Genomic DNA, 26,274 nt, shown 5'->3' on the forward strand with positions numbered 1-26,274 from the left:
CAAAATTCAAGTATTTTATTATTTTGTATCATTTCAGAGGCTTCAGAAATTAGAAAATATTGATTCACATAATCATGCAAACATTTCATAAAGCCTGTGTTTTTACCATGTATTTATGCTAGAAAAATTTGCTTAATTTTATAAAAAACTTTTCAATTAAAATAGATTATTTTACATTCTTTCCCAAATTACCATGCAGCTCAACAGACTGTTGCAGTCCCCTCTTAGTTCCTGCAGCAGCACTGCTCTCCAGTGCAACTTACATAAACAGATTTTAAACTCCTTGTAAAATAGTGTAGATTTCACAGAAATTTAGTATCTTAAAAAAAATAGTTCCACCAGGAATTTAATTTACTAAATTCCACATGAAATTCATGCTGAAATTTCAGTTAAGTCATTTTAATTACTAAATTGATTTTTCTACACGAAGACTACACACCACCTTAAAAATACCAGCCAACCATCTTCTGGTGAGATTCAGGGAATGGCAATGCAAGACAGCTACAAAGACTAGAGAAGTCCCAGTTACTAGACTCCCAAAAGCCCAAGACCAAGAAGTACTAATGAAAAAGCCTAGCAGCTGTTCTCACAGTCCAGTTTCTATACTTTTTTTTTAGGCCCATGGTCACAGTCTGATGGAATTCAGTTAAGATTCCAGCTGTGTGATCACAGAATGAGTAAAATTTTTGCAACACTAGTTATTGAATTTGTTCAGGCTTTCCACCATAAGGCCTGTGGGAAGAATATAGAATCAACATGGAGAACATAATACACAGCCTTAAAAGGTTACCTACCTGGACTGCTTCTACTAGTGGGAAAACCATCTACAGATGAAAAGATCACAGAGAGAACTGAAATAGGAGGCAACTAGAAAGGAATTCTCCATATTGATCTCTTTTCAAACAGTCCTTCATCAACTGATCTTGAAACAAAGTTAGTTGAGCTCCATAGCACAATATTAGGCCCATCTCCCACGGTCCCCCTAGATCTAAAGAGTTTGAAGTAAGTTTGGTGTGAAGTCACCAGTGTTGTGAACATGGAAAGAAAAAGAGTGACAGGATTAATTATGTCACTGTACATCTGATTGTGATGGAGCCTCTAAAGCAGTCTTCTATTTTGCTTTGCAGATTCATCCATGTAATAAATAAATAGGTAGAAATGAGTAAATAGAATTCCTATACTAGATGCCACTTTTATAATTTTATTGAGGACTGAATACTTTCAGAACAGCACACATGACTATTGTGGGAAAATAAAATAGTAATTATGCAATTTAGCACTTTTCAGTCTTGCCTATAGTAAAAACACTGTATTGATTTAACTCAATCACTTTATGTAAACTGGTGCAATTTGTGCATGGACAGGGCAGGTAGGTATGTATGTAGAAAGTCAATACAATTATCTAATATGAGGCATATCTTAATTTTCCTCCACTGCAGGCTATTGTGTTTCACAAACCACAATGTTTAAGTCTCACCCCTAGTTCCTACTCTATCTCATACCAAAAACATCTCCCACTTCTTTCTTGTAAGTTTTAAAATTCCTATATCATCTATTTATTTTACACAGAGTCCTACAAATTTTTGTCTTTCACTAAAACAAGTGAATCCCATAGATTTATTTTTTTTTTTTAGGAAAAACATAAATGATTTTGAAAAGACTGAAAATAACTTCTGAGTTACATTATACATATTTCAGTAAATCATCATTTTGACTCCTCAGCAGGTGGCAGCACAAAGTTATTTACAATGCCGTATTAACTCTGTACTGTATTAAGTAATTTGTTCTTAAATTTGCAATTAAAAAACCCCTACTATTAGATAATTCTACTTGATGGAAGAGTTAATAAGAAAAATCAGGCTGTCTGTTTATTCCAGTTCTTCAAGATCACTTCAGCTGCATCTAGCGTGCTGTCTTTCTGCAAAACAAGGAATATCACTATTACTGCAAGTATGGAGTTCCTGAAAAGAGAGTAGCAGTCATGATTGTATCATCCCAAATCAATATTTGGCAGTTTCACTTGCATCCTGTAAATACCCGTCAGTCAGCTTTTCATTAACAATTATAGCTACAGATCCAGACTACACAAATAATTCAATGCTGATTCCTTGCAAATATTTATTAGATATATTTAAAATATAACATTTTCTCAGCATTCATACTATAAAATCTAATAAAAGGAATACTTCTTATATAAATGCCTGGCATTTATGAAGTGATGTACTTGGCAGCTTTATACTCGGAGACATGCTAGCATAGTTCCCTAATCTTTATGTGTGCAGTTGGGATTTTTAAATCTCCGTGCAACCAAGTTATGCTGTGAACTACTTAAACAGAATCCCTCTAAATATGGGTAATCTATCCACTGGCCAGCTGTATGGCTTGGCTACAACCTGGTGAGTCATACAAATAGTCTTTAACTTGACATGATTAGTGCTGTTTATCCTGGGCAAGCCACATTTACAACCAGCAAGTTTCATTCTGGTTGTTAACTGGCTTAGTTTGTATCATAGTCTTTATACCTCATCAAAAGAACTAAGTAACACAAGCAGAAACTCCCCTTCATTACTGGTTCAAGCTAAGGCTCCGATCTTTATACTAGAACAGTTGAGTTGCACATATTCCATTATGCTGACTCTGTTACAGAACAACTGGGAAACATCTTAGGGCTGCGAGTTTATCAAAAGTGTATGTATCTGTCCCCAAAGTCTTTCAGTTTTTTCAAGAACAGATTCAACAGGAGGAAAAATATGTGAAAAGGAGGTGCTCACAAAATGGCAAAAGTCAGCCAATTCACAAAAACATGTAAGGTAACTTCCTTTTTTTCTTTTGTAATTGGACCTCATGTGAAACCCTATGTATTTTCAGGCAAGTGAGCTAAACTTGAAGGTGACCTGGTCACTGGTTTTGTTGTTGGAAAATGAATAGGCATGGGGTATACCACTCTGCTATACAATTATTCTCTGTTCTGGATTACAGAATTCATCTTAATTGATAGTGTACCTAAATTGATAGTACCTTAATTGATAGTACCTGTGTCATTCATTTTCACTGCCCCCACTGGTCAAGTATGTTTTTAAAAATCAATCAAGTAAGCTAAAAAAGGCCTACCCACCCAGTTGTTTCCTGCCAGTTGCCCTTAGCCATGCCACCCACATTTATGGCTTAAAGCCCCTCAGCAAAAAGACAGTTGAAGCTACTTTGTGCTGAATTTTACACCAAGCTAACTTTCTGTTCCTAAAACCATCCAACTCAGGAGATTCTGGACAAAATGTAACAATCAGTCTTTCGTAGATTTCTGTACCGCATTGATTTTTAGGAGTCTTAAGTCTTCCCAGGACACAAATTTACCTTAATGAAGCAAAAACGTATATATTTTTCAAACTGCCTTTTTGTCTCAGGACCACAGAATGCTGAAAGAGGAATTGCTGACAGCTTCTGAAACATAAAACAGAAATATTATTTGCTTATTTTATATATGTAAAAAAAAATATGGTTTAAGCATGATGATTTTACTATTCCATTTCTAGAACTCTCCCTCCCAACATGTGAGGGAAAGACAAGGTTCAGTTTTGTATGCGCTAGCTAGACTTAACTAAATTCAAATTACTTAGGTACTTTTCAAAGGTACTTTTGTACAACTAGCATTTAAGTATACTGAAAGAAAAGTGCTGGGACATAATGCAAACCTACAGGGTACATTTTCACCATATTTAGCAATATTTTAGCCACATCATTATCAGTAGTTACTATAAACACCAAGTAATATTTTGAATGGAATATTTCTAATACATTACTTAATAAATACAGTTGCACTGCTCTTGCTTTCAATAGAAAAGCCTTTCTAAACCTAGCGTATGACTAAGACACCTTACCTTAGATGCTATCATCCATTTGACAAATTTATAATCATAAGGTTGTTTCTCATCTACATCAGAGAGATCCACATCTAGAACAATTAAATTTAAAACAAACATGTTATAAGATTTCCTAGACTCCAGTGGGAAGGCATTCATTAACAGCACTTCATTACAGTTAATACTTCATAATAAAGATGTATGCTTTTATTTTTAAATGTAATTTAAAAATTATACTGTAATGATGAAAATACGGCAACAGATTGAACCTTTCAATTCTGACCTGAGCACTTGCTCTCCATTCAAAACAAATTCAGACATGTAGCTTGGAAGAAAGCCATGCAGTACTCCAAGAAGTCCTCAAGTCTGGGTTATTGAGAGATCAGGGCAATGAAGGGTACTGAAGAGTATATTTATTACATGAACAGCAATAAACACTGCAACTGCAGTTTTCTGATCTGTGAAACTGGGGTATCTAAAACTTTCTGAGACATGGTGGCACTGCGAGGTCCAGCTGTGTTTAAACATTTCTGTGTGAATGACAAGTGCCATTAGGACCAGGTAGTAAAAAATGTGGAACTAGAAAGTGCTCCCCTGTGGGAATTCTTCCTCCAAAGTTACCATAACCTGAATTTCCAAAAGGCTTTGTAAATTTGGGTAGCATTTTACAGTGTTTGGAAATCAGAATGCCTCAAAAAGCCTTCAGGGTATGACTTCAGAATAAGAAAAACAAACAAAAAAAAAACAGAAAGGGGAAAGTACAAGTGGTATGAACTCAGGATATTAAACTGGGTGCTTGACTCTCAAACTTTTTCATCATCATAGACCTTTTGAAAATAGAAATTTTTATCCAACTCCTTTATCCTCCTTAAAACCTTGCCAAAGCTTTGTAAAACACGGGCAGTAGTTAGGATCACAAACAAAGGCTTTGCTGAAGCTTATAAAATCTACCTCCCAGGCGAAGGTCAAAGAGAAAATTTCAGTGCCAGTAAGTACTTCTGACAATGTTACGCAAACAGGAAATGAGAAAATAGTTTAAAATGAAAGTTGCATTTTCAGATTAACTCTATTTGCTTTCGACACCCTTTTTAATAAACTTTATACTAACTTAATGTAGAAACATCAACAATCATAAAGTATCCTCCATCTGGAATGACAGGCTTTAGTCCACTTTCTTGAAGTAGCTGAGCCATCCGATCACGCTTGCTTTCCAGCTCTCGAGACAGTGAATAAAAATAGCAGTCTGGGTCATCCATGCGTTTATAGTCTATCCAAAATGCTTGTGCCAAAGCCTCCTGGAAACATAATCAATGTTCAAAGCACTCATGGACACTCAGTGAATTCACAGATACACATACTTCCTACTGAAATCACATGGATTTTTCTTCCATTCTGGCCCTTATTAAGCAAATCAGCATAAACAAATTACACAAGCAGTGTCCAAGTGTGTAATTTGTTTGTTACTTTGTACTGTGGCAACACCCAAAGCACCCAATTATTTGCTAGGCACTAGTCATATACAGAAGTCATAGTCCTTGACACAAAGGTTTACAATCTGAATTGAAGCTAAGTTTAAATTACTGATAATAATGTATCACAGAATACTAGAAACTAGTAGACAGAGATAACACTTAGCAAAACAAGACCTTATTGCAACAACTTTTATTTGTATTTGCTAGGAAACTACTAAGATTGTCATGTTTTATGCAAGAAGCAGCAGTTTATAGGTGAAAGAAGAAAGAATCTGCAAGATTGTGATTATGTTTTTTTTTAAATATGTGGTGAGATGATCAAATTTGTCTCCTCTTCTTGTACCCCAGAATATATATTTTGACAACTAAAAATTCATTGTTGTGACTACTGTTTTATTACAGTGAGACCTACAGTTTTGCTACACCAGAAAATAACCTCCTCTGCCCCATCTATACCTACCTGTAATGGAGTTGAGCAAGTATACAGTGTATTTTGGTGGACAACTTGCAAATGCTTAATCAGGTTCTCAGGGCCAATAGACCAACCAAGCTAAGGGAAGAAAGCATGCATACGTTATACTTATAGCAGTGGTACTAAAAACTAACAAAGAATTAAAATTAGCTGTTAGCCAATATCTCAAGTTTTTCTATTTTAAGAATTGGTAGTGAATTTGTTTTGATAAAGAATTAAGAAAAGAGTTGGTTTACACAAAGGTTGCTGAATGATGCCATTAAAAAAAGTCTAGATTTGAGACATCAGTTATAGTTTCACTTATCCCTGTCTCTCATAGGGTACTGAGCAAACTTTCAACTCTTCATATAACAAGGGTTAGAAAACAAACCGAGCATTTATTAGGAATGCTATTCCTAATTGTTTTAGACTCTAACCATCTCATAAGCTCCTGTGTCAAAGGTGGTTTAAGCATAAAACAAAAGTTCACTCCTGAATCATATATGTCATGGTTCAGTTTGAACACAGGTGGTGAAGAAGAAGAAATTTAGTTGTCAAATGGTTAAATATTTTTGTTTACTTTCTGATATGCATTTTAACATCAAGAAAAATATTATTATTAAATATTTTACAGAAATAAGCCATTCCAAAACATACCATTATCACAATCTGAAAATAGCACCACAAAACTGGAGAGTTAAAATATGGTATACATGTATTCCTTCAAGGATCTTGACTGGCTTTGAACAAATTATACTGTGTTTATTTTTTTAGTATTGTTTTCTCACAAGAGCATATTAATCAAGAGACAAGAATTAAAACATGGGTGTTCAAGGTAGATAATTGCTCCAATTGAATGCTATCTTCATGTTTTGGAGACATGCAGATTTACCAGAAGCTTTCAAAAGACAAGTCATAAAAACAGAGGCTTTTTTAGTGTAATAAATGCATTCTGTTATTTATATAACTGAACTCTTTTATATTGATTCTTCTTACCTTCCAGCCAGTTACACTGTATGTTTTTCCAGCACTTCCTATAGTTATTGTTCTTTCCCACATACCTGGCAATGTAGCTGTATAGAAAATAAAATTAATTGGGTACAGGTGCACTCACATAATTCCACGTAGTTAGAAAAACTGTACTGCCCATAGCTCAGAGCTGTATGTTGATACATCATTGCAGCATATTAAGCTTGCATATTAAGCAAGCAATAAGAATATTCTAAAATTATAGCAATTGTAAGAAATGAGAACAGATATATGGGCCAATGCCTTTTGGCATGAAAAGAAGGTAAGGTCTAATGGAAGGAGAAAGAACAGGCAGAGAAAGGCACGGTTTGTGAAAACTACATGTTAGTTATCCTCAGCTAAAATGCATATTCATAAGAAAGATATGATCTACGAAGTGAATACCCATTCATCTCAAGACAGCATTATTTCTGGTGCCTGATAATAGCACCATATACAACATTAACTCAGGCACTGCAAGCCATTTTAATAGAATTGTCCAGTTCAGTGTAACTGGGCTAGACATCAGAAAAAGAAAATAATTTCTAAGACTTATAAGCCAGAACCAAACACCGTTAAGAATCAGAAAACTAGTGGACTAAGAAAACAAATAATGTTTTGTTATATAATTTGAACAGGCCTGGGACTGACTGACAATAGCAGCTAGCTAAGGATGTCTGCAAGGATTAAGGGATGCATGGAGGTCTATCTCTGTTTCTGTATTTATATCTGGTAGGAGACCAAAATCCTTTGTTTCCCTTCCAAGGAGATGACAGAGCAAAGGTCTCTTCCTATAGTTTGTAAATTTTTTTTTCTGTACACTGCTTCAGGGGAGCTCTATTTGGACTCTTAAACTTAATTAATTTTCAACATAACAGATAAATCAAGACAGACGTAAGTCTGAGACAAAGTTAGGAAAGGTCATACTACTACTGCAATTGCAGTGGTCAACAACATCCAGCTCCACCTCATTTGTACACTAGAACCACTACCAATGAATCTGTCAATTGTTAAATCCCCTCTCTAGGGAGACCAACGAACAAAGATTTTCCAAATAAAACCACTGAATTTCATAAGGAAGTTTTTGCAGCAGTTATCTGCATTAGACATGGTATAAGTCTTTGCAGTTATTTGAAAACATGTATTTTTTTGAGCACACTTGCCAAGACAAGAAACAAAACAGCAGGAAAGAAACTCCTATTCCTATTAGCCCACCCATATTCACTTAACTGCTCTGTGACCTTGAAAACAAAAAGGCAGTTTGAACAGATGCATCTTCTAGCTAGCTAGGTCAAGAGTATAGATCACTTCCTAAAGGCAACCAAACTAGTGCTCTCAGACTGCAAAAAGAATTGAATTTCAAAGCTAATGCCCTCTAGCGAGACTGTTTTGCCACAGTCATAGGAATTCGACCTTGGAGATGGAATGTAACAGCATTTCAAACAATAGCAGCAGCAAAAGGGCACAGGGGAAGAAGCAGCTCCATTGCTTTTACAAGCATCAAGTTTTAAATAGAGAAGGAAATTCCTCTGTGCCATATGGCAACATCATTATATGACACCATAACCAAGTCTGACCACAATTTAAAAACTAATGAACTGCAAACTAACACATATAATAAGCCTGTTACCTGGGATGGCACTCAGCTTGTTGAGAGGCTTGTTCAGAATCCTCAGTTATGAGATGCAATCTCTAAATCTGCCAGTGCAACCCTAATCATTACTTAGAGGAGGTCCACGGTTTTACGGAAGTCAGATAAAGACGAGAAACATGATGAAGTGCTCTACACTACAGAAAACTGCTTCAGTGGCAGCACAAAGACTGTACTGATTTTATGATCTGTGGCTAGCAATCCCTGTTGAATTGTATTAAGAAACTACCATCAGACCGTGTAAATTGCTGCAATATCCATTTTGTATCTCTCACAAAAAAAGTGTCACTGCATTTGATGGAATATGTAGAGGTTAATACAGAAACACAAGACTTTTTAAATAGTGAAATAACATATTCATTTTTTCTTGTAATATCTTTTGTAGACTTAAAAAAAAATCTAAGAAACTTAAGTTAAAAAGAGCAGATCTTGCTTCTTTTACTGAAATAATGTTACTGGTTACAGTGTTACCTTGAAGATTTTATAGTCATTTTAACACTAAAGTTAAAGATGGTATCATGGGATCTGTTAGAGAATACGTACCTAAACTTAGCTGACTAACTGTCCAGGCTTTAACTTGCATTATCATTGCATGGTATTTTTACATTTTGTGCTAAACTACAGAATGCCTTTTGTTCAACTGGAAATATTTTGGTTTGAAGCATTAAAATGACAATACTGATACTAACAAAAACCAAAGTTACTATGCCTTAAGAATTCACCACCTGTCCACAAAGACAAAGTGTAACTGACAACATGAGTGTTCAGACCTGCTGCCATCGCAAAGGAAAATGGATTACCTTACACCACCCACAGAGATTTTGGTTCTGAGGACAGCTATTTGCATGAACCACCTGCTAAGCCCATAAAGAAAGCTTTAATTTAACTCACTTTACTTTGCAACTGGGTCATGATAAGCCACACATGATCAGTTACTTTAAGTACCTTGTTAGGATAAACTGACTTGGATTACTATCACACCAATGTGTGATGTTCCCCTTCTCCCATGTCTGAAGGTCTTCGAGGAGGTATCACTATTAAGGCACCACAACAGCCATGAAATTAGGCCACTTTCAAAACAGACTCATAGCCTATGTATGGCCAATACAATCAATGTACTGCAGCTGTATGATCAGCAACTGTGTAGCTGAGCTAATAAGTATTGCAAGGTCATTTAGATAAAATTTCCTTTCTATTATTTATAAGATTAAGTTTTTACAATGATGTAGCCCCCACTAATGGAGAGGTTCTCTTATTGCCACTCTACATATATGGAATTGAAGCACAGAAGCAAAGTTATTCAACATTCAACCAGTGGTAAAGCCAGGAAAAAAGCTAAGTCTAAGTTATATTTGTCTCTTGATTTCACTGTTTAATCTCAACTAGATGCCTCTATTGCATATGACCAATATGTGCCTTCATTATGACAGTAAGTACCTCATAACAGAAAGTTCATGCAAGTTGCCACTATTAGAAACAAAACCTCTGTACATATAAGAAGGAAGTTTTGGACTTTAGCCAGCTCAAACATCCGCAGATCCAAAACAAGACCACCACATTATAAACTTTTACATAAATGCTTAGCTGTAGAATTATAGGATTGCAGAAGGAATTCAGTAACCTGCACTAGATTCACTTGTTCTGAGACAGTGGGAGGGTTCCGCTAACTTCAGTGAAACTTGGATTAAGAAATAAAACAGAGGTACAGGGACATAACATCATATTTGGTTTTCTGGTTTGTTCTTCTAATGGTGCTTTACCCCTGTAGCAATACTGCCTGAAGACTTTAGCATGCTTTCACACTGCCTGTGCAGTGACTTACTTCATTGAATTCAATGTCCATTATTTAACACGGTCTCTGCACTTTGGAGGGACAGTGTTCATGCACTATCTCCACACTAACCTTTATACTCTTTTTTTTTCTTTTTACAGGTAGTGGAGCAAAAATAATTGTGTTCCTCATTATGCATTTCCCTCATTGATTATCTCTACGATGCTTTGAGAAGGAAGTTTTAATCCCTGTTCCTTCTATTAGCTCTTCAGCAAAGCACAGTCCAATATACATACATGAACAGCAGTTATACTTGTCATGGCCAACAAAGTAACTGGATAAGGATGGGATATTCAGATGATCATAACTAATTTATGAACATGAGTCCCACTGGTTTCTATGGATATCTGCTCCAAAGTCACTTAAGGGCTTTTGGAAATCCTATCTGGAAATTTTTCTTTAAAATATTTTTCAGAAAAGGGAGGGGCTCTCTTCCTTAGAGTCTAAATATTGTATAATAGTCAAAGCTTGAAGTTTGAGCTCCTTCCAGCAACCATTATCTCCGAGAGGCACATTTACATCTTTCCACAACCACTTCTGAGATGCCACAAAACATCAGTACCTATTTTAATGTGTTTCTTTCCTTTATACACCAGCCATTCATACACCTCATCACTGATGCACAAGGTATCATGTTTAATACAGAGATCAGCTATGACTTGGAGCTCTTCTCTGGTAAACACCTGGGATACAAGAAAGTAGGGACAATGCATTAATCATAGTATTTAAGGCATACTCTGAAATTACAGTAATGTTAAAGCCGGACTCTTACCTTGCCTATGGGGTTGTGAGGGGTATTCAGAATAATTGCTTTTGTTTTGGAATTAAATTTATTTGCAAGTTCAGCAGCATCTAAGACCCAATCAGCACTAGAGGGAGAGTTTCCATCATTTTTCTAAAAAAAACAAACAAAAAACCCCAAACAAACAACAAACCAACAATAAATTTATGCATTACTTGAATACAACATATTACAGCCTAAACAAAGATGTCCAACTTACCATCCTCAGACACTTTCATAACCATATTTGACAACCTATCCAACCTGTTCTGCTCTCCTGGGAGAAGGCACTTCTAGGAACAGGCAGGGAGGCTAAGAGCAAGGTAAGTTATGATGACAGTGGCTGTCCTCTCTTGGCCACTGTCTGTCTGAAAGCCTCCCAGAACTCCTTTCCAGGATCTGGTTACACACATGCTGATTTTAACAGTGTGTAATGCAGGAAGGACAGTCACATGACAGGAGAGTTTATAGCCTTCCCAGACACTAGAACAAGTGTGTGCATACTTGGCTGGAAAGATTGAGCACCACAGGAGAGAGATTCAAGGTCTTTTCCTCCTCCTTGTCAATATAAAAATGGCCAAACAGTAAAAAATCTGCACCACTGAGGCTCTGGAGTTGCTGTGGTATTACACAAGAACAACAGAAGTTTGGGCCAGTTTGTTACAGAGAACAAAGAGCATGGCCTCACTAGCTTTCTGACACCTGCACATTACTGGGAGAGGGCCAGACAAAAAACAAGGGTGTGAAACAAAATATTTGGAGGAACCCCATCATTCAAAATGTCTCTAGAAGGAGGGCACCCAGAGGTTTTGTCCCTCCGCATTGTTCTGATTTCATGGTGTTGATGCAACAGTCCTGCCTAAAGAGCCCCTCAGCCCTCCCCATGAAAGGCTGCCAGGCACCCAAAGCAATGGTAACAGGATCAATACTTTGCATCCAGAATAATCCTTGCAAGCTGCCAGCATAATGCCAGCCGTACCAATTTGAAAATTCACCCATACCAAATTTATTCCTTTTTACCAATAAAGGAAACAGTAATTCTCATGTGTAGCAAATATGCCTACTGCATAATCGCTCCTTATTTAGTAAGCAGATTTTGGAAAAGAAATTATATTCTGTCATTGTAGGAGCTGCTGAAAGGATCACAAAACAAATCTTTTGAAAACCAGCAGATACAGAAATTGCACTGAAATGTGGTCCTCCTTCCCTTATTTTGCACTGAAAACATTCTCTGATGACATCTGAAAAAATAATTTTTATCAGCTTTCAGAATGCACAAATTAAAGTAAATGAGAAACATTGTCCCACCTTCTACAACACTAATAAAATATTCTATCTTCTTCGGATTATCATTGCCTTGGATTTACACTATAGCAATCTATCTAATTTTTATATAATTGGATATTACGAAAAACTATACAGAAAAGCATCACGTAGAAGATGTTCATCAAATTGTACTGAATATGGATGAGACACTTTATATGACAAATAATTTTTTAAAAGCTACTCACATATCTCAGTGGGATAAAAACAGGCTTTGCACCCGCCATCTTTACCATTGGTTCATAACAGTCATAAAACGGCTCTATTATTATTACCTGAAATTACAATCATCAGTATCAGAAACAGAATTTACCATACATGATACTATCATGTTTCCAGATTTACTTTAGTGGTATAATTTGATAACGTTTCTGGCACTCCATCCTGATCTAACATTGCAGAATATTCCTCCTTTTAGAGCATCATATAACAATGCAACAGTCACATACTGCAACAACAGTCTAAGTGTGATAAGCACTACTCATTTTTGACAACCCACACAGGCTCTTCTTCTATAGTTACACATTACAACTATTAAGATATAATATTAGGAATGTTTGTCTCCTGCACACAGATTTGAAGGTGCAAGGCAAAGATGCAAAGATGGGAGATAACAACAGCAACTTGTTGAACCACAGCACAGCTGCCCTAATTCTGTCCAGGATTTCCAAGTATCTAGAAATCTCAGAAAAACGGCTTAAGTCTTCAAATTTTATCAGAAGAAAATTTTGAAGTAGAAAAAGAGGACAAATTCAAGGAAAATTGCATAGAGGCTAGATAATAGGAAAACAAACAAACAAACAAACCCCAACAGAAAAGGAAGAAAAGATACAGATAAGAATACATTATACAAGCAAAACCAACAAAACACTGAAAGCAAAATGCATGACAACACAAAAAGTTCTTGTCCACTACAGATAAAAATATCCCCCCAAAATTACTTTTAGTATCACTGTCAAAAAGGCAGACATCAGTAGTGAAGGGATGAATCATCACAGCTAGCACAGTAAACTAACAATCCTTTCTTTAAAGGACTTTTCTGCTTTTCTGCTACCTATGCTGCTACCATGCAACAGCCCAAAACAGATCTTGATAATGGTTATTCAAACACCATCAACACTTTGCGCCACCCTTAGTCTTCTGTAGCACACAACAGCCCACAAGTTTTCTCAAATAAGAAATCAGTATGCATTGTGTCACCTAACAGTAATAGGGATAAAGAAACTGCTACAGGTATTGTAAGTGTGAAAAAAAGGGGTTTGTAAGTTGGTGAATGATAGGAAGATATCCAAAGGATAGTCTCCTGATCACAGCTTCTGAAACCAAGTCAGATGTGCAACTGTAACAAATCAAATTAAGGAAGATCAGAAAGAAGCCCCAACATTAACTTATCTTTAAAAACGGACAACTAAAAAACAGGCAAATTCTTATTTCAGTGAGTATACATGAATATTTCAAATAAAAACTTACTTCATCTCCCTCTTCAATTAATGCCTGTATTGTACTAAAGAGAGATCCATAAGCTCCCACGGTTACCAGGATATCTGTGAGAGGATCAATCTTTCTTCCACAAACTCTCTCATACACTTGAGACAAGGCTTTCACTAGCGGCAGATGTCCCTGTTCAAAGCAAACATGCAACTGATTGGTGTGTTCCTGACAATGTACAAAGCCTATGTTTGGGTTTTTCCCCACATATATCAAAATAATACATTGTGAAATAGAGAAATACAAGATGAGCCCTCAGTGTTAATGGCTGCTAACAGGTAGCACATTAGGGAAGAAAAGTGGTTTCAACTTATTTGTATCTACTAGGAAATTCTTTTTGTATATCTGATGCTTTTTAATTTCTATCTTCTTATCACATCTCAGACTAGCTCCAGGTAGCCTATAGGAGAGCTAGGACAAGAGACAGGAGGAGAGAAGGGAATACTCTGACACCAATTCATTCTCACCTCCTTTAGAGTCTCTTTCCCACCTGCCCATATTTCTGTCTGAAGGTCCTTCTGTTTCCTTCCTTATCTTTCAACTAAAATTATTTGGTGCAAAGGGAATCTGTTTATAGTGCTGATAAACAGCACTTGTGATCAGAATGATGATTCATAAAGTCATATACCAAATCTCAGAGAACCATTCACCATTTGTGTCCCCTATGGGAACATGGCAGTTAACATACTCTTCTCAAAATGTGCAAAGAACAAGAAAACAAACATGCAACAAAGATCATATATAATATGGAAATAAGAAGGCACAATTCTGTTTACTCAGGAAGACTACAGGTTTCCTGCTGAGAAAATCTTTTTTTCTTTTTGGGTACTTGGTAGAAATAGAAAACAGCTCCTTGAGAAAACTCAACTATATAACAAAAATCCTTCTCTACAATATTGAACATTGTATCTCCACACTCAAGGCATAAAATCATGAACCGTTCTGTAAACAAAAACATTACCATAAATTAAGGCTTACAAGTCATTGTTGATTCAAATGACAGCCATTTCTTGCCATGAGTGTGTCAGCTACACAGGAATGCTGCACCACCCAAGTCACATTAGGCCACTCTACAGGCCATAGCCCTGCAGTCAATGAGAGGTCCAAGCACACAGAAAGCTGAGACAATGTCTCAATTATAATATGGATGTGCATCATTCATACTCAACCCTCCCATATTTGCTACCACAAATACTTCTGCTCAAAAACCACAGAAGTGCAGAAGTTTGTAGAGGAAGTGCAAAGGCTGAATATGGGAATATTGGTAAAAATTCCTCTTTAATTACTATCCACAGTATAATATAACTGCAAACATTCATACTTATCATGGGAATTATCAAACTATTTGGAAATAAAGAACCAAATGACAGAAGTAAATACTGAATAATTGCATGCATTGGAAACATTATCTTTATGCTTGATTTGCAAATCGTTTTAAAGAATCAGTCTGTGAGTCTTTGTCAGAAGGTAGACTGTAGCCCATTCTCTCTGCAACCTTTCCCCCTGTGCCAAGGCTCCTCCAAAACCTTGTCTGCCTGGTGAGCAAAGACTTTTCAGGTACCTTATTGTGGGTGATGAACATACTAATGCTTAGCCCAGAAGTTCACTAAATCCCAGCCATCTTTTGTGCGTGTTTCCAACACAAAATAATTGCTTTATACTTTCAAGTTTATATAGAGAGTTTTTATCTCTCTCTCTCTCTCATACTTGCAGAGATTCTTTGCACATAGCTAAAGCTGATTAAACAAAATGACCCAGACAGATGGACTGAGATACAGTCACTGTGGATTTTTTTTTTTCTTTCTGTTCTTGCCAAGGTCCTGAGTGCCCTAATACACCTTAATGGCCCCGACCAGCCTCACCTGGGGCCTCTACCTGGTCCTGGGCTGCGTCCCTGGTCCAGGGGCTCCACATAGGTGCTATGCAGTAGGGTTCCTGGTCTGCAACTCAGTTTCGGCCATGCCTGTACCTGGCCATAGACCCTGTTGAACCTAGCCCCTACTTGTGGATTGATTTTGTGGCTTGACCTTAGACCTGCTACATCACCCTGGACCTGCCCAGTGATCACTGGGTTGTGTCTAACCATGTTAGCATTGCTGGGCCTGACCTGTGGATTGACTTCCTGGCTTGACGTCAGGTCCACCTCACCACCACAAGCTTTCCTGGTGACCTGAGCTTACCTCAGCCACCATCTCTGGGCCTGCCTTGCTCAGGTACTGTGGGAGTGGGCCCTGGCTGATGAGGTCTCCACCCTCCTCGCTGTGCTAGCTTGTGCTCTGGGGAGCTGCCAGCCACTGCTAGTCCCCATCAGTTCTAATGCATGCAGATTCTCAGAGAATAGGCAAAAAGTTATGTTGGAATATATACACAATGATGCAGCAACTACCAACACAGTTGCTGGCCTACCTGTCTATACAATGTTTTTGTATCACTCTTGCATAACACGGTCATTTAGAAAAACATTAGACAGACTCCTTAGGGTCTTGTAGCAATCGTAACACATGATTCTCAGTTGGGCAATATGGTTTATCTTTACCACAAAATAAAAGACAAACCAACAAGGAAGCGGTCATACTAAAACAGTAATAGTCCACTTAAATGTCCTGCCTTGGACAATGATAAATGCCACACACTCACACCCAGCTCAAGACATAAACTCTACAAGCCAACTTACAGAATGCGTAGTGACTATCTTCCAGGGGCAAAATCTTACTGTTTTCATCACTTCCTAATCTCTGCTGAAATCTACTATATGTTATAGGTGAATCTTTTCTTGATCCTAGACGTGGTCTCTCAAGTGGTATAAAGTATTTCTTTCTCATTCTACCATTATCCTATCTGATTCATGTTTACGCTGACCAAAATCAGAGCTAAGTGTATAATTTACACTCTTTAAACTGTGAATTGACTCTTCAAAGATAGTCTATCCAAGATGTGCTCTACCATTTTGCTCCTGCTGAAGGATTCTGCCTTGAAGAAGCCTACACAGAGGATGTTCATTAGTAACAGATAAGGCTACTACATCAACTTAATTTGGGATATAACAGTATGACCTACAGATAAAACCAATTTAAAGCAAAGTCAATTTGTTTTCCCTGTGGAATGTTCTCCACTGAACTCGGGCCCTCAAGTTCCACAGTACTTACAAAGCCTCGTGTATACTGGTTCAGTCTATCAACTGCTGCTGCCTTTGCCAGCTCTTCTTTAACATAGCTGGGAGGGGATATATCAGGAAGGCCTTGACCAAGATTAACAATTGAGGGATCTGCTGCCACTTTTGTAAATTCAACCCTAAAGGAAAAAAAAAATCTGAAAGTTAATGTACTAGATAAAACTAACTTTTCCTTCATCAGCATTAAAAGGCAAAAAAAAAGTGATTCACTTTGCCAAATTCACAGCAGTGGAAACAGGTTTAAGTAGAGTGCTCACACGGAGAGCTGGGGGCTGGGACAATGGTAAGTAACCACAGAAGTCAGAGGAAACCCAATAAAAGGTTGACTTTCTGCATCCACAGAATAACGTTTCTGCCAGCAGAACTGTGCTCAGACGTGCACACGCACAAACACACAGTAACTCTGGATATGGGCAGAAATTCAACACTACCCTATCTGCAAAATGAAGTAGACCCAACTAGAACACGCACATTAAATGATTTAAAGGCTAGATTCTGTCAAGTGAATGTGTTATTTAAACTATCCAGTCACCTCAGAGTGCTGTAAATTTTTCTTTGTAATTTTAGGCAACAGACTGTTTCAGGCTGTTCATTAACTGTTCCTAGTAGCCTGCCAGATACAAATGTTAGGATTCTTGAACAATTTTTTTCCTCCCTTCACAGGTAAGCTTTGCATTTTACCCTTTCCTCCCTACCCAAATGTTAACAAGATTTAAAACAAAACAAAACAAAACAACACAAAACAAAAGAACCCACATAGCATTACAGTTCTGTCAAAAATGAATACAGATTGCTTAAAATGAGTTTGAGGCTGGATGAACAAAACACCTTGTGTATATATATACACACGTATATACATACAACTAATGCAAGCCCAAAATAGGGTTTTCACCAGCTAGCAAAATCTCATATTTACCATTGATGGCAATATTGCTTTAAGACCAATTTAATACCTAGAAAAAAGTGTATTAAAAATAATGAGCTAAATTATAGACAAGTATAATGGCTTTAAAAAGAAATCTGACTCATTTGGTAAACACAAATCAAGTGTAACTAAAATACATTACTCAGCAAAATTAACATTTACATTTGAAAGCCAGATATACTACCATGCCCAAGAGTTATACTTGTCTTACATGGTTTACTAGATGAAGAGAAGCCCAAGCCTAATATTTAAAGCTCAAAAATAAGAATTAATTCACACCTTTAATAGAATTTGGTTCACTGCTTCTAAGCAGGTGCCAAATATATTTCAGCAGAGATAACAAGTGCTATGTACCTTCTTATTGGCAATAATTATCAATTTTGAAAGAAAATATATGAGCCAAAGACATTTTCTGAAATTTGCAGATATTTTCTTTTTACTTACCACACGTTGCTATCAAGGCCTTCAATTCGTCTTGTGTTCTTGTGTCTGAAGGCCATTGTCTGCAAGACCAAAACAGACAGACAGAAGGGTTTTGTTAAGAAAGACAAAGTACTATATTGTTGGATTCTGCATGCCAAACCCTCCTTCATGCTTTCTCAAATATACCATTGCCAGCTGAATTCACTAGTTACACAAAATTATAGACATGTTCTTTCATTAAAGCTTCTATAATAGCTAGAATTCAGACTAACAAGAAAATACACAAAAATGTCCTAAATTCACATTCATCATTATCTAAAGCCACTGAACTTTCAGCAAGGATGGAGCAGGGGCATAATTTAGCTTCATAACTTTAAAAGATTACCTAAAAAGAAAAAAATAGGGTACATACATTCTTCTTCTTTTCTATGATACACAACTTAAATACTGTGTTATTTCTAGCCCAATTCCTGCTCAATCCAATTTGGAAAGCAGGCATTTTCAATGTAATTTTATTTGTTAAATTGATGGGTAAGAGGAAAATAGCAAAGACATTTCCTATTTTCATTCAGACTTTTAAAACATTAAAGTATTTATCAGTTAAGGTCTTGGAAAACTGCTTTAGAACAGAATTTCAGTGAGCACTCTATAAAAGCAGATAAAAACTTATTGAGAACTGTGGTATTTTTAAGCTAAAAAGAGAAAGTAAAGTTGGAGGGGAGATTAATTTCTATGTGCAAACAAAAAAAGTGCAAGCAGATTTCAGTCTTTGTAAACCAGCTTGATACTGGAAAAAAATTACATAGGAATTACATAGTCCCTCAGTACTCCAGCCACTGCTGTTTCTTTGAGTCAAACTACTGATTTTAGTGACTTTTACCACTGTTAGCTATTGTTATTGTCTGAAAGATTCAAAACCCATCATCTAGCTACCATACTCGGAGAAGAAAATACCTGCATTACCATTAGACTCCAAGTTTCAACTTCGAGTCAATGGGAACGACTCATAGTAGAAATATGCAGGCACATGTTTGCACTCAGTCTGTTCACAGTAATGAAGCTTCACACCTATGAAGCTACCATATACAAAATGATTTGAAGAATGGGAAGGTATAAAATTAAACAGATACTTCTCTGCTCATATGTCTTTACAGATCTGATTCTGACCTCATCTGTGAGACACAAACACCAGAGGAATCAAGCACAGGACACCTTTTATTTGTTCTCAGGAAGAAAACCATTAAGATAACTAGACAGGTGAAGTCGTACTTCTTGACATAGAACAAGAGGGAGTTAAGAGGGAGTTCTGACCAGGTAATCTGTACTGCATCTATTTAAAAACACACATATGGTTTAGAAGATTAATCCAATTTTACAGTGTATGTCTTGATAAATATGATTAATGTTTGGCTGTACTATATAAATACAAGTAACACGGGTTTCTTGGATTGAGACACACACACATCTTTTTTCACATGCTAGAGTATTTCTTGTACGGCAAGGAGTAAGAAGTCTCACCTTGAATCTTTGCAGTTAATAATGAGACTTCTGAACGCTGCCATGGGTAAATTTGTTCCTTTGACCAGCTCTTCTTGAAATTGTTTCAATTTGCTAAAAACTAAAGTCTTATCAACTGCAGGACTTTTATAATTAACTATAATGTAAATCTTAACTGCATTATGTAACCTTCCCTAGCTAAAAATGTATTGACAATTAAAATAAGCCTTCACCTTACAGCTCTCATACTATTTTAAGTTTAAATATTTAATGATTCAAGTCTTCCTATTTATTTTTTCTTGTGCCTTGAAACTATTTTTAAAAGAGAATAGCTGGACTTGCATTAGTTTTCAGGTTTCCACAGATTCAGCTTACAGTGGGATTCAGGTCCACCTTACTACTTTGAGAAAGCCAACCAATTAACTGGCATTTTAAAATGATACCTCATGTAGCATTCTTTCTTCCAGAATGTCATGAGAATTCTTAAGACTCTTTTTTTCTTTTAGCCCAGTTATGTCATCAGTTGATAATCTTCAAGCCATTACTATGTGCAGGGCTAGGATTTCCATGAGTTTAAGATCGGTGTTAAGCAAGAGACGTATGTCCTCATCAAGTTCTAGCTCTGACCTCCTGCCTCCCCTAACACTTTCTATCAGGGAAAGCACCTGATAGAAAGTCAGGTGCTGCTTGTATTTATCTTTCTTCCTAATACAAAGAAACTTGTGATTACATTGAATGGCAATATGTTTAATAATGATGGAAGCAAATACTTCTACATGGTGCAAAACTAAATTGTAGAATTCAATGTCAAAAGCTACAACTAAAGCCAAGATCTTAAAAAAATTTAAAAAAAAACAGGATTAGATTTCAGCACATTTAGTGAGAATATCCAACTCCATTAAACAGAATACAAATACTTGCAGCATATGAAAAACTGACTCAGGCAACGCTGACCTTCAAAGCGGCTTGCACGCTAAAGTAAACTGCTCATATGGGCAAAATATGCTACAACTGTCCGGTATAATGGTTTGAACATCTGTTTTGAAGGATCTGACATGTGCCTTGATTGACCCAAGTTGCTGACTAGATGAACTCCTGTTCTGACCTGGGAACACAATTTACATTCCAGTGTTCTATATGCAACACAGAGTGTGACCTCCAACCACCTACCGTGTTTGCAAAGCTCTGTTTCCTCTCAACAAAACTGGAAGACTTAAAATGAAGTTTCAAAATCTTATAAGCAGTTAAGCTGGGAAATTGAGAAGATTCTGTATAAAGTTAAGTTTGAGATACTTACATACCCCTTGTTATTGCAGCATCAAGAAGCACCGCTACTCTCATTTCATTAAAGGAAAACTGAGATACAAAGAAATTAATTGTCTTGCCAAAAGTCTGTGATAAAGCTGGGATTGAACCTGTCTCCTGTATCTCAAGCTCTAGTGCCCTAACAACTAAGCAATCCTTCTGGCCTGATATGTGCTAGATGTAACTTTAAAGACTGAAAAGGATACACAAAGCAATAATCGCCAAATTCTGTTATGCTAATGTGGTTAAATATTTGACTGATTCAAATATCTTATTTTGTTCTTGATATTAAATGTTTGGATCAATGTAACAAGAAATAAAGAAAACACAAATAATGCATATATATTGATGACACTGCAAAATTAGCGTGTCTCTAAAATATTGCATTAAATAGTTTTATCTATGAAGCTGAAAAAATACTTACTGCAGAGGCTGAATGTTTAATGGATCTGGAAAGCAAATCTGTTCGTAGCTGGTATGTTCTAATGCCAAGGCAACAGAAGTTTCGTGAAGCAAAAAGCATGCCTGCATAATAAGTAAGTGACCTGAAAAAAACTTACAGATTGCAGGAATGAGTTTCTGCACATCAGTAAGCAATTTTAAAAGATAAGATCCCCTTCTCTTCCCTTCAGTAATTTTGTTTCTTTGGAATAAGTTCTAGTAAATTATTACCTTATCACATTTGTAAGCATAGAGGATGAAACTTTTTAACTGACAGGGCTGCAAAATGTTTCTGAATGTCATCCAGAAGGAAGGTTTCCTCTATTTGACAGCACTGATCTTCTTTTCCTTGAATGACAATTAAGACTAAATGCAATTCAATGTTCAAAGTATCTGGTAAAATTGTTATGAAGATGTGTTTGTGTAGTAAAAATTGCTATTACAATTGCCAATTTAGACAAAATAGAAAAAGAGCCCAAATTTTAAAAAGTCACACAGCTTTAAAATTGGTCTCCATTTTCAAGTGTTTCAAATCAGGTACTGTGAAACTAAGACAATTAAGATCACCAGTTACACTGCAGAGGCAGACCTGCGCACTTTATGTAACTATACTAAGTTTTGCCACAGTGTTTGGCAAACATCAAATACCTACCACAGCAGAAAACAGCCGGAAAGGGCATTCTGTGTAGAGTAACAGATCATTCACTAACTAGAGAAAATGTGCCCTGTTAATCAGTAACTATAAAAAAAAGAAGAGCTGGTACTTCAGGCAACTACTTCCAGAATGTATTTTTAAACATATACATTGGATGACATTGTCAAAATGACTAGAATGTGTAAGAGAAAAACATGTAACCCATAGACCTATATCAGAAATACAGTAGCCACAGCAGTATAATTATTAACTTTGTTTTCCATAGTTAACTCTTCCCCCAGACTTTGCTACCTGAAAAGTGGAAGAAAACAAAAAAAAGAAAGAAAAAAACTATACTATTTCTATTAGAAACAAAGGAATGCCATTGCCTGTTAAAAAAATACCATGCAAGCCTTGCAGACAGAAGTAGAGAAGGTAATTCAATATCAAAGTAAAATATGATTTTTTCATTAAGAAGAATGGATTTAGTTCACCAAGAAAGTGTTCTTTACACTTCCAGTGTAAACGAATAGAAAAGGTCAACCAATACTCCCTTTTAAGGATGCCTCACTGAATGAGTTAAGTTTTAAATGTTGATTTTGCCTTTCTCTTATTCCAGTCTCAGTTCTGAAATTAGGGTCCTTCTCACACGGTACTGAGTTGTAGCTAACTCGGTTAGACCCTCAATAATACCCACGTAATCCCATTGCATTTAGCAATATGCAAGTATACAATTCACTGATGTGTTCTTTACAAGGAAAAACACTGACAATTTCCTCAACTCTGCTGGGCTGAGGACTAGGAAAAGTAAACAGCAATTAAATCTTTGACACTAGTCAGCAGATACTCTAAAAGACACAAGAGAAATAAATGTTTAAAAAGACCTGTAAGTACATTTTAAGTTACTTTTAATAACACTTAGAATATTTGACATAATCTTTGACAATAACTTTATGAAATAAAAAGATTGTGAGGGCCTCTATTTCTCTCCTTGTGCATGCATACAAAAACTACTTATGTAACATACTGATACTATCTTAAAATGTGACTATAACAATAGTGCTATTCTCCCAGGGTCAGACCAGAGGCAGGATTACCCTTGCAGCACACTGCGAACACTTGCAAACACACATATATTTGCCTGTTTAATTTTGTGTTGAGGAGTAGTAAAATGAAATAAAAAGCCTGCAAACCTTACATGCAACACTAATGTGCAACTTTTGTAAGAAAAATTATTAACAGCTCTAAATATTTCTACCATTAGTGCCATGCGGCAGTACAAGACAGTGTGGTATTTGACAAGCTATTATTTGACACAGGGCAATCATACAAAGCTACAAAATAACACGAGGAGCAGTAGACCTGTATCACTATGGCATGGTCAATCTCTGCAAGTACCTGAAATACCTGAAGTAAAAAATGATATCCACCTTTAATACCACAGAAGTGCAGAAATTCTTAAAACTTTATGAGGAACATAATGGAAGCAATACTTTGCTCAACAGCCTCAGTAAGGAAAGTCAAGGCACTAGCATGTAACATTTGTCCCACTACATTTCAATCTCTGTTGACACTCTTCCAGCGAATGCTGAACACCATTTGTTCAGACTCATGAGCACTCAGAGACAAGACTACTGGCCATTAAATGGAAAAGCCTCCTATAAAATACTTTTATGACTTTTTTTCTCTCTAAAAATATTTCTTGTCTCTTCTGCAACACTGAATACTTCCATTTAAACTACTCTAGGAAGTAAAAGCAAACACCTCAATATAACCAGATAGACACCCACACTGATCTCAAAAAAAAGCAAGACCTACTCTTTTTTTTTTTTTTTTCCAGACACACACATTCCCACTATAATCATATATGACATGTTAATGCATATCACAGGCTCAAGAGAATTATTTACTGTTACTTTTAGGATGAGCGCACACTTAACTATTACCTCTGTATATTTTTTGGCAATGACCAAGTACATATAAGACATCCATGAAATGTTTTATAATGTCCTAAGGTAAGTTTTTCTCATCCAGATAGAAAGTGTCTTCCATCTCAGTGCTAGGCAGCTACAGAGGTACTGCAAACCCTGTTTCGACTTTCAAACACAGAAAATGCACTGGTCTTTGTGGGCGAATGAAAAGGTACTAATTTTTTCTTTCTTAGTCTTATGAATGTCTCTTTTTTTCAATCTTGGAGCTAGGCACGGGCTTTTTGGCCAAGAGTCGTATCTGTTTAGGAATACTTTCCATCCCATTCTAATTTTCAGTGCTCTGAAGCATTCATGCTTTAAGTCATAGTCAGTCCTCCTGGAATTCAGGCTTGCACACTCATAGAGAAAACAGGAAAATGAGCACGTTAGGGAAAAAAGGATAACGAATGACTACTCCTGCAGCTTCTTATTTTTTTAGAGTGAGAAGCAAGGAAGGCTACCAGAAAGCTCAACACAACAAATGTTTTTTAGTGGGGCTGGGAGGAAGACACATTCTGGTTGCTAATCTGGTTTAAACTTAGATTTGGTAACTTAAACTAGACTGGAAGATGGAGTTAGACTTTGTCATGGGAACTCTATTAATATATCTGTGTACTATCAATCATTTAGCTCATGCTGTGCTTTATAAACACTCTAGCACAGACACAACCTCTGAGTTGCAAGGTCTTATGCTCCCTTCACAGCTGCCCAGCCTCCCGGTCATACAGTACCCTGACCTCCGATGCTGCTGTACCACCAGAGCATTTTATGAACTGTTACATGTTTGTAATTAATTGATTTTTTTCCCCTTTGAAACTAAAGGCCAAATGCTGCTGTCCCTTCATTTTTGAGCTTCAGTTATACCACCTCTATGAAAACAATGCCTTTCAGCTTGAAAGACTTGTGGTCAGACCCCTTAAGCTGCTCTATTTTTCCCATGTAACAAGTAGTCTCATTTTACTGTACAGTCTCAGCAACAAACGTTACTAGAAACACTGCAAGACCATCAGCCACCACAATAATGTAAATGTAATCCCTGTCATATTTGTGTTGTGTTTAATATTTGTTGGATATGCAAACCTGGAAAATGTTACACTTCAGCCAAACTTCGTGAAGCCTTTGAACAACTGTCTCCTCGCATGTGCCTAGAGGATGAAAGCTTCAGAGAAAGGAAGGGTACCATCTCACTGAGACCTCTCCAAAACTTTTTTTTTTCCTACCATCTAAAAGTAATAAATGACACGTCAAGGCAGGAGAACTGCTGCTAAAATTGCTGGACTCTGGGAAGTTGGGTATTCTTATTAAGGGCACTAGATTTAAAAACTGCTGTATGTGAAGGATTTGTTGTAGTAGTGAACATTTTGTTATTTCTTCTTCCATAATCTACATGGAACAGAGAAAACTGAGCATGGAGACATAAATTCTACGATATGGAATGAGGAGAGGGATGAGGTTGTGGGGGATTTTTCCTCACTTTTTTCCCCGCATACAGCAGCCTTGCCATTTAGCCACTTTATACCGCACTTATGCTTTCACTGACGCTCTCTACCCACGCGTATTTTCAACCTGAGGCACTCCGCGTTTGCAGCACAAGGTTTGAAAGGCCAGAAACAGCCGGGCACTAGCAAACCCCCCGCCCTCACCGACGGGCCCCGCGTTCCAGCAAAGGGGAGGTGGCCGCTCACGGGACGCCCCTAACACGTTAGTACTCCGCGTTCACCGGGCCGCCGGCACTGTCTCCCGGCAGCTCTGAGGGCCAACAAACGCCCTCCTGCCACCTGCCACCCCCAGCTCGGGCTGGGGGCCGGCGAGGCCCAGCCCGCCCCGGGCCGCTTCCCCGCAGGCCCTCGGCGCAGAGAGGCCATGAGGGCAGATCCTCCACCCCCGCCCCGCGCCGCCACAACTCACCGCGCCGGCGCCGCCTCCACCGGCCGCCGCGCTCCCGCCCACAAAGGGAGGCGCGGAGCCGCCGGGGCGGAGCGAGGGGCCTGCCTGCCCCGCCGCCGCCGCCGCCGCCGCCGCCGCCGCCCGGGGTGGGGGACGCC

The 26,274-nt window shown here is 37.3% G+C and overlaps 1 protein-coding gene across 5 annotated transcripts; it reads right to left on the reverse strand.

Moving 5' to 3' along the window:
* KYAT3 (kynurenine aminotransferase 3) lies at window positions 1–26,203 on the reverse strand. 5 transcript variants are annotated; one of them, XM_049808045.1, is made up of 14 exons: window positions 26,138–26,203; window positions 21,609–21,729; window positions 18,404–18,462; window positions 17,009–17,153; window positions 13,845–13,994; window positions 12,563–12,649; window positions 11,043–11,165; window positions 10,833–10,953; window positions 6,777–6,853; window positions 5,790–5,879; window positions 4,966–5,152; window positions 3,876–3,949; window positions 3,352–3,438; window positions 1–1,918 (listed from the first exon to the last, which is right to left on the reverse strand). In XM_049808045.1, the coding sequence occupies exons 2-14, from the start codon at window positions 21,705–21,707 to the stop codon at window positions 1,856–1,858; spliced, it is 1,362 nt and encodes a 453-aa protein (XP_049664002.1). In that variant the 5' UTR covers window positions 21,708–21,729; window positions 26,138–26,203; the 3' UTR covers window positions 1–1,855. The 5 variants fall into 5 exon arrangements, with proteins under 5 accessions (XP_049664002.1, XP_049664001.1, XP_049664003.1 ...); XM_049808044.1 differs by having other exon boundaries at window positions 21,609–21,739; window positions 26,138–26,166; XM_049808046.1 differs by lacking the exon at window positions 26,138–26,203 and adding an exon at window positions 23,622–23,642.
* Between the last annotated feature and the right edge of the window lie 71 nt (window positions 26,204–26,274).

Source organism: Accipiter gentilis, chromosome 8 (assembly GCF_929443795.1).
Source record: "Accipiter gentilis chromosome 8, bAccGen1.1, whole genome shotgun sequence".
NCBI classification, from domain to species: domain Eukaryota; kingdom Metazoa; phylum Chordata; class Aves; order Accipitriformes; family Accipitridae; genus Astur; species Astur gentilis.

Bases quoted from the DNA above. Each gene is read 5' to 3' on its own strand.
- KYAT3 (XM_049808045.1), bottom strand. From the start codon at position 21,707: ATGCTTTTTGCTTCACGAAACTTCTGTTGCCTTGGCATTAGAACATAC. The intron at 12,650-13,844 runs GTAAGTTTTTAT...TTGTAATTTCAG, and splicing joins TAATTGAAGAGGGAGATGAA to GTAATAATAATAGAGCCGTT. The intron at 5,153-5,789 runs GTAGGTATAGAT...TTATGTTTCCAG, and splicing joins CTTGCTCAACTCCATTACAG to GAGGCTTTGGCACAAGCATT.